At 40.6% G+C, this 8,998-nt stretch overlaps 1 protein-coding gene across 1 annotated transcript; it reads right to left on the bottom strand.

Annotated features, from left to right (window-relative positions):
- Positions 1-1,003: 1,003 nt before the first annotated feature.
- LOC130905866 (neuropeptide FF receptor 2-like) lies at positions 1,004-8,998 on the bottom strand. Its single transcript, XM_057819614.1, has 4 exons — positions 6,221-8,998; positions 2,397-2,496; positions 1,220-1,901; positions 1,004-1,048 (listed from the first exon to the last, which is right to left on the bottom strand). Exons 1-4 carry the CDS (start codon positions 6,522-6,524, stop codon positions 1,004-1,006), a joined length of 1,131 nt encoding a protein of 376 aa, XP_057675597.1. The 5' UTR covers positions 6,525-8,998.

Raw genomic sequence — 8,998 nt, 5'->3', positions numbered from 1 at the left:
AACTCTAAGATTAAGTCTAATGTCAAAACTTCTGAATTTCGGCTGATGGTAAACAGCATATCAGTGCCAATGTAAAACAATGCAAACTGACTGTACAAAATTGTAAAGGTGGTGGGCGCGGATGTGCGTCCACAACCCGGAAGTAGTCCTCTCAACACACACGCGGTCAATTTGGCCACAAAACGTGGCAGCAACTAAGCACTTTACACTCAATCGAACTTACAACACATCCCACAGATGCTAAACGAACACATCATCTCACGGCATAAATGTGCAACACGCATATGATGTAAACAAAGCTTGCCAACTTGGAGCGATGCAGGCCCGTCGTTGCTACAGCAAAGCTACGAAGTGGCCGCGCATGTAGGAAGTCCAACCTTTTGCTGATACCCTCCAGAATACAGGAAAAATACTCACCTTCATTCATGGATATCCACAGATCAACATTCCCTCGCAACACTTGGCTCCAATGTCCACCCACCTGGCCCGCGCCTTCAGTCCCACAACACATGTGACACGAGACCAAAATAGGAAATAGCTAAGAGGCTGTCATGGAAACACATACCGGGAACCTTTTATTTTAGCATTTTCTATTCAAAATGCTCTTCGTACATGACTACAATAATCTTCATTTTACATACGTTATGAGGCAATGAAAAAATAGTAACGCAGAGACACTAAGGAAACTAACTTTAATCAGATTACTGGTGTAGAAAAATGAACGCGTTAGATTACTCGTTACTGAAAAAAGTAATCAGATTACAGTAACGCGTTACTAACTAACGCATTACTGACAACACTGGCTACGATGCAGGCTAACTAGACACAAAATATGAAAACATCATGCATTGTGAACGTAAGACAGAAACTGTGGCCCATTTTCGTATCGTTCTCCTCTCGTCAGACAAAAACTGTGATTGGTGTTTTAGTCACCCAAGACACATTGTTAGGTCTTGTCATCGTCATGAAAAAAATGGTTGGTCGTCGAAATATTTCGTTATGGTCATCGTTGACAAAAAAGAATGGTCAAAACAGAGCTTCCCTGCAACTTAAATATGGATGCTTACATGACAACGTCAAGCCTTTTACCAATCCTCCGCCATCAGGTCCTAGTCTCCGACAATGCCCTTTTAGGTCTCCGGACACCTGGCTTGCACACAGATAGCTCATTCCTCTCCGATCCCGATCCCCCAACGTCGGCTGGCCGAAAAGGGAGGACACGAAGGGAAAAGCTCCTCTGGTGCTCAGTGACTGCGTCGCACAGCTGAAGTTTGAAGGCGGCCCGAAAACCCCGCCGGAAGTTCTCGTTGAAGAAGCCATAAATGATGGGGTTGACGCTGCTGTTGAAGAAGGCCAGCCAGTGAGCCAGCGGGTACAGATAGATGTTAACCACGCGGTACTGGCTCTCGCTCAGTCTGGCGTAGTCGCTCAACATCATCAGAGTCCACAATGGCAGCCAAGACAGGACGAAGAGCAGCGCCACCACCAGGAGCATCGCGATCACGCGTTTTTTCTTCCTGGAGACAGCCCGCTGGGCCTCAGTCCCAGGCCCGAGGCCTCGGAGGGACGCAGACGGTTTGGAGCTTCTGAACAGCACCAAACCGATGCGGGCATACATGATGACGATGAGAGCCAACGGGGCAAGGTAGATATTGACAAAGAGCACCGTGGTGTAAACTTTGCGCATGTCTGGACCGGGCCAGTTCTCCCGGCACCAGTAGAAGGGGCGGCTTTCCTGGCGACGCCGCAGGACAATGCGCACGCTGGGCTCCTGCGCTACATGCAGCATGACGCCCGACGGGCACGATATGGACGCCGCCAGGACCCAGATGACGGCGATGATGCGCTTGGACGTGGCAATGGTCAACTTCTGCTTGAAAGGATACACGATGCAACGGAACCTGAACACCGCAATAAAACGGCCACAATCAGTCGACCTCAGTTTAACCCTTAACTTAGTACCTGTATTTTGTTTTTCAATTGAAGCATACTCTCCTATTTGATTCTTTTCATTAAAAAGGTAGCTCCAATAAAAAAAAAAGTTAAAACTGCAATAATTTTTTTTTCTTTAAAGTGTTAAGTGTGTTAAGTGTAAAAAAAAGCTATTTAAAACAAAAACAAAAAAAGGATTTTTTGAAAATACTATTTCTCATCAATTCTATTTTATTCATTATCAACTTTATTATCGGGGTGTATTTCAGTATTTATGAACATTTTTATCATTTTAAATATTTATCAAAAAAACTATATAAAAAATTACAGGCCATATATTTTAAAATGTAATTATAATAATGATCTGCATCCAAATATGTGAACATCACATTTTGGGTCATATTGCAGTCGTATAAATGCGTACGTATCGCATATCCCTAGGATCCTAATGATGATAGACACACCTGTCAACAGCTATAGCCACCAGTGTGAAGACAGATGCCGACACCGAGATTCCCTGAACCATCCCGCTTAGTTTGCAGACCGTGTTCCCAAAAGGCCATCCTGTGCACAAACCAAAGAAAATCAATATTTTGTTTCAGTAAGTATGCTTTGAAACACATCCACGCCAAAGTGTTTGTCATTGGAAAGATTTATATATATATAAAAGACATGTTTTTTCACTTTTTTCCCCGAAGTATAATAAAAAAAAAATACATATATATATATTAGGGCTGTCAAACGATTAAAATTTTTTAATCGGGTTAATTACAGCTTAAAAACTAATTAATCGTAATTAATCGCAATTCAAACCATCTATAAAATATGCCATATTTTTCTGTAAATTATTTTTGGAATGGAAAGACAAGACAAGATGGATATATACATTCAACATACGGTACATAAGGACTGTATTTGTTTATTATAACAATAAATCAACAAGATGGCATTAACATTATTAACATTCTGTTAAAGCGATCCATGGATAATTTTAGTACAATTTATAGAAATTTTATATTAAAACCCCTCTTAATGTTTTCGTTTTTAATGAAATTTGGAAAATTGTCAATCAAAAAATAAACTAGTAGCCCGCCATTGTTGATGTCAATAATTACTTACACAATGCTCATGGGTGGCTGAAGCCTATAAAATCAGTCGCACCCAAGCGCCAGCAGAGGGCGGCAAAACTCCATAAAACACAATTAACAAGTAGTGTTTCACTGTACCGTCATTTAAATCTGCGTTAATTGCGTCAAATATTTTAACGTGATTCATTTAAAAAATTAATTAACGCCCGTTAACGCGATAATTTTGAAAGCCCTAATATATATATATATATATATATAATTATTATTTAATAAATGTTTTTTAAGCACTTCAAAAGTAATAATTATAAGTTTTAAACATGTTAATGTCCCACAAAATTATTTTTAAACAAGAATAAAGCAGAGAAATGCTTGGCTTTATTAACTCATTCACTCCCAGCCATTTTCACCGGCGCAACCCCCTTCGCTCCCGGCTGTTTTACTGGATTTTGACTGATTTTGCAAGGCGCACAGAAAATTCTGTTCTATTGCTATATAAACATGGAACCCACCATAAGAAAGATTAGACTCGCTTCTTTCAGCAGGAAAAAAAAAATGAATTCATCTTTTTCCATTTTTTTAGAAATCAGCTTTAAAAAATAGCTTAGTTTGAGCAATTTTCCAATTTCTGATGAAAAAAAAAAACAGAAAAATTGAGCTTTTTGTAAAAGCATACATTTCAAACATAACTTTGACTGTGACATCCCAAACATCTGAATAATGTTTTTCTTCTACAAAATAACATAAACAACAAGACAAATAGAGGTTTTGATAGCAAAGTAACAATTATTTACACATAACTAAACTTGTGAACTGAGAGATGATGCTGTTGTGGCCGTGACAGCCGGGGTAAACTTTTCCCTCATCGCCGTCTGTCTCATCAAGATAGACTGATGGGGTGGTTCGCCAGGACCGCCACTGTGACCACTGCCTCGTGGCGAAGTTCGCCTGGGAAATTGTTTGGGGCATGTTCTGTTCCTGTAGGGGAACTGGTTTGGCCGTGTGCGTTTCCAGCTGAGTTGCGGGACACTGGAGGGTAGCGGGGGACATGAGCGACCGAGCACGGCGGCGCGGGCTCTGCTCGGCGAGCAGCAAGGACTGAACGGCATTATCCGCTGCACTGGTGGTCCCAGTCGCTCTGCTTGGTCGTCCGCCGCCTGGCCTCCTGGTCGTCCATTCGGTCGTCATCCGCCGGTGCCCCGGCCGTTCGTTCTGTTGCTCCCAAAAATATAATTATAATTATACGTCTTTTGCGTTTTTTTTTTTTTTTTTTTTTACAAAGCAATAAAACTGGCCACTGAAGGTCAGTAGCGCATTTGCTAAGAACTCATCTCCTCATCTCGGGTTGAGTTGGTGGGGTCTTGTGAAGACGCATGAGAATTTGAGAAAAATGTGGAGAACGATCGGGGAAAAAAAGGCAAACGACTGGAGGAGTGTTTTGAAAAGAAAATGAAACCATCGTCAAAGAAGGATTAAAAAAAATCTATCTTATTGAGACAGACGGTGATGTCCATAACAGCGTCAAGTTCCACATGCGTTCTGCGGAGCTCACGTTGCGTACCTCCTTAGCCCGAGGTTGAAACCAACGATGAAGATGATGAAAAAAGTGCGACCGATCTTGATCCAGACTCATCAGATTAGCCACGGGAGCAGCTGAGAGCCTTCCCCGTTGTTATGTGCGCAAATAGTTCAACAGTTCAATAGTTTAGTTATGTGTAAATAAATTGTGACTTCGCGATCAAAAGATCAATTTGTCTTATTGTTTGTTATTTTGTAGAACGAAAACATTATTCAGATGTTTGGGATATAACTAAAGCAAAATATAGCTGTGTATAAGTCAAAATTATGTTTGAAATGTATGCTTTCACAAAAAGCTCCATTTCTCAGTTTTTTCATCAGAAATTGGAAAATTGCGCAAGCTAAGCTATTTTCTAATGCGGATTTTTAAAGAATGGAAAAAGATATTAACTTTTTTTTCTGCTGAAAGAAGAGAGTCTAATCTTTCTTTTGGTGGGTTCCTTGTTTATATAGCAATAGAACAGAATTTTCTGTGGGCCTTGCAAAATCAGTCAAAATTCAGTAAAATGGCCGGGAGCGAAGGGCCTTGCTCTGGTGGAAACGGCTGGGAGTGAATGAATTAATTATTGACGCATGTGGTGCTTTGAAATCCGCTTCTCTCAATCATGGTTACTTTTGATAAGCAACTCCGCTGCACTCACTGCCTCACCAATAAAGAGCAGGGAGAGGGAGGGCGGGAGGGAGGGTGCGTGAGATTGCACGATTGGCTCGGGACAGCTCATTAGGTATTGTTTTTTTTTTTTTTTAAATTAAAAAAAAAATCCGCGATGGACTGAGGGTGCGAAGTTTGAAGGGCGAAGTAGCAAGGGATCACTGTACTCCCAATATTTGTATTCCACAAGTTCGCTTTTAAAATGAGCCTTGGCCTGGCAGATATTCTTCTTCTTATAAATAGACAAGACCCTGCAGTAGCCGCATAATATAATAATAAGAACATCGTCTTGGAGGTCATGTCTCATTGCAAAAGTGAACTTGGTGGAAAACATATTAGGCGTATTTTGTTTTTCAATTTTAATTCAATAAGCTCGTATTGGAAAAAACGCACAAAGGCTCATTTTCAAATTTCCAGTGTTTAATCGGGAAACAATTCATTTTCCGATTTTTGGTAACCACATAAAAACAAAAAACGGAAGTGGGCTCATTTTCAGTTTTTTGTCTTCCAATATTAGAAGGAAAAAAAATGGCCGAAAGGTACACGGACTCCGGTACCAGTCAGTGGTTCATTTACTACAGGGCCGCAGAGAAATAATTTGTTTATGACCGCAGTCTGGCCTGTGCCTCTTAAACTAATCAGAGTAGAGATTTGTGTATGCCGCCCTCTAGTAGTTGGCTGCCAACACGGGCCCAGTCTGAAAATGTTCAACCCAAGAAATTCCCGGTACATTTCCCCATGTCTGAAAGCCATAACACGGGTAAATTCAGAGTCACATTAAACGGGAATTTAGAGGGATATAAGTCTGAAAGGGGCTTTGGTCTTCGAGTCTCTGCCACTTTGTAAACAGGTTAAGCAGCCAGGGAGAGAAATCGTATCGTGAGGTACCAAGAGGTTCCCACCGCTAGAGGTGACCGCGATGGAGAGATTGTTTAGGAAACCTTTGCACATTTTAAGTCAAAGTGTACCTTACCTGTGATGATGTTGTCCACCAGCGTGGTGGGCATGCAGAAGATGCCCACCAGTAAGTCACTGACAGCAAGGTTGAGGATGAACAAGTTGGTCACTGTCCGCATGCCCCTGCGCCGCAGCACCATGAAACAAACCACACCGTTACCCAGCATGCACAGCAGGAAGATGAGCAGGTACGACGCGGCAAAAACCGCCGCCACCGACGGCCGGTGGAGGTAAAAGTCCACGTAGGTCACGTTGTCCTGGCGACCCCGCGGCGCGACCGCCCATGATGAGTTCCTGGTGGCACTGAGGTTTTGCTTCATCTTTTTGACTTTACCAAAGATAAAAATCCATACATTGACCACAAATTGACCCCATGTTAATTTGTGAACGCATGATACAAATTCTTAGTCTATATAGTGAAAACGTTCAATAAATACATTAAAATTGTATATGAAATGCATGCAATGCATATCAATAATGAATGGAGATTACCTGTCAGTCCGTTCAGCATCCCCTCCTGGTGAATGTCACTCAATGACTGCTGAGGCGAAGCTTCGCACATAGAAGTTAAGTGCGTGTTTGCGCCGCAGCGTTGGTGTCCAAACTATGGCCCGCTAGCCAACTGCGGCACGCTGGCCAATTTTTGGGGGGTCAGCAGCAAATGATTAAATTATCCCGCAAAAAAAGCTTCAATTCAGCCTACATTCTGTTGCGCTTCTCAGCTTTATCACTCGATGGAGTTAGTCACTTTAACAGTTCAGCAGTTAACAATTAGCACAGGGTCAAAACTTGACATGTTGAAATTCAATGTAGGAAACAAAAGTATTTCAGGATTTTGTTTGACATAAACAAAAATATAATCCAATGTGATCGATTGATCTTGGTTGTGCTTTGGACTTTTTTCGCCTTCTCTGGACATTTTCAACCCTTTTTCTGGATCCCTCGTTTTTTTGCGGTTAATGGGGATGAAAATCCTCGAAGTAGCGGTGGAGCTTGTTTACAAATTTTTATTTTTTGGGGTGTATTCCATGTATTCAGATGTTACAGCATTGGAAAGAGATACATACAAGACATCTTTTTCCCCTTTCCCCCCCCCCAAATTAAAAAAAACAAAAAAAACACACAGTGATACCTCTACATACGAAGTTGTAGGACCTTGTTTGTAAGTCGAAATAGTCGAATTTTGAGTAGGATTTTCCCATAAAAATTCCATTAATTCATTCCACAGCTCAAAAACCCACACTAAATCCTTGATAAATACTGCTGGTGCTATTACAGATGGCAATTACACATAGCAAAACAAATAAACTACAAATAAAAATCGGATTAATAATATAACGATAATTTCTGTAATAATGTAACGAATTGGGTTCCAATGTCGCGGATGTGTCTTGTGTGCTGTACCTGAACGCACAGCATGACTGAAGTGACAGTGAGAAAGGTGCATTCGAGCTTTTAGTTTTGCTATTTTTTAATTTTTTTAAAGGCCCTCCTGTTCAAAAATTTTCTTCCTCCAGAAAATTGAGATTTTAAGCTTTCCAATGATGTATCACACATGCATATAGGACAATTTTGAAATTTGGTTAAATTGGGGGTCTCAGAACAGAACTTCAAGTCACCTAAGTGTTTTCCGCCATATATATTTTTTGCACTAACCATATACCTCTGGATTATCTTGTAGCCTTTAAACTGCCAATGACTGTTCTAGACAACAAAGCCATTTCAAATGTGAATCTTGACATTGATCTTTCAGTTCTATTGACGGCGATAGGTGTCCAATTTGACAGGGGGTCAGGCAGCGATCGAACGAGGGATCATTGGCTCCCAGTCAATGGCAGCCAATGGGTTGATACTTACAGTAAAGGGGAGGGGCATACCAAGTTTAACAGACATCCATTCCATTTGAACTGCGATAAAACTAGAGACAAGTGATAAAATGAGTTGGTTTTTTTCCCCGATCCACTTGGACTGAAATGACGAACCGATATAGGCGGACTTTGACTTTGGGGGGCAAAATGTGTTGATGACCCTGAAACTGAGTGTCAGCAATAAAATGAACAAGATACTGTATACAGTATGCTCATGCTCGTAAATACAAACATCCCAGCTACTGTATGTGCGTGTGGGTGTGCGCGCTCACGCACGTATTTCTGTAGAAAAGTAGACTGATATTTGCATTCCGTGTCGATATCCAATTTAATGCCAAGTTTTTCCAGTCACTCACACACTTGCGTAACGAATCCTCACCGTGGTGAGTTTGAATGGCGGCAGGCAAAACAGGAGGCGGCATCCTTTTTGACTGAATGAGTGGTTTTTTTTTAGGGCTGTCAAACGATTAAAATTTTTAATCGAGTTAATTACAGCTTAAAAATTAATTAATCGTAATTAATCGCGATTAATCGCAATTCAAACTATCTATAAAATATGCTGAATTTTTTTGTAAATTATTGTTGGAATGGAAAGATAAGACACAAGATGGATATATACATTCAACATACGGTACATAAGGACTGTATTTGTTTATTATAACAATAAATCAACAAGATGGCATTAACATTATTAACATTCTGTTAAAGCGATCCATGAATAGAAAGACTTGTAGTTCTTAAAAGAAAAATGTTAGGACAAGCTATAGAAATTTTATATTAAAACCCCTCGTAATGTTTTCGTTTTAATAAAATTTGTAAAATTTTCAATCAAAAAATAAACTAGTAGCCCGCCATTGTTGATGTCAATAATTACTTACACAATGCTCATGGGTGCTGAAGCCTATAAAATCAGTCGCACCCAAGTG

This window comes from Corythoichthys intestinalis, chromosome 17, assembly GCF_030265065.1.
Source record: "Corythoichthys intestinalis isolate RoL2023-P3 chromosome 17, ASM3026506v1, whole genome shotgun sequence".
NCBI lineage: Eukaryota > Metazoa > Chordata > Actinopteri > Syngnathiformes > Syngnathidae > Corythoichthys > Corythoichthys intestinalis.
This window is presented reverse-complemented; position numbering and strand designations above follow the sequence as displayed.

Bases quoted from the DNA above. Each gene is read 5' to 3' on its own strand.
- LOC130905866 (XM_057819614.1), bottom strand. From the start codon at position 6,524: ATGAAGCAAAACCTCAGTGCCACCAGGAACTCATCATGGGCGGTCGCG. The intron at 2,497-6,220 runs GTAAGGTACACT...GTTTGTGCACAG, and splicing joins GGTGGACAACATCATCACAG to GATGGCCTTTTGGGAACACG. The intron at 1,049-1,219 runs GTCCTCCCTTTT...TCCATATTTAAG, and splicing joins AGAGGAGCTTTTCCCTTCGT to TTGCAGGGAAGCTCTGTTTT.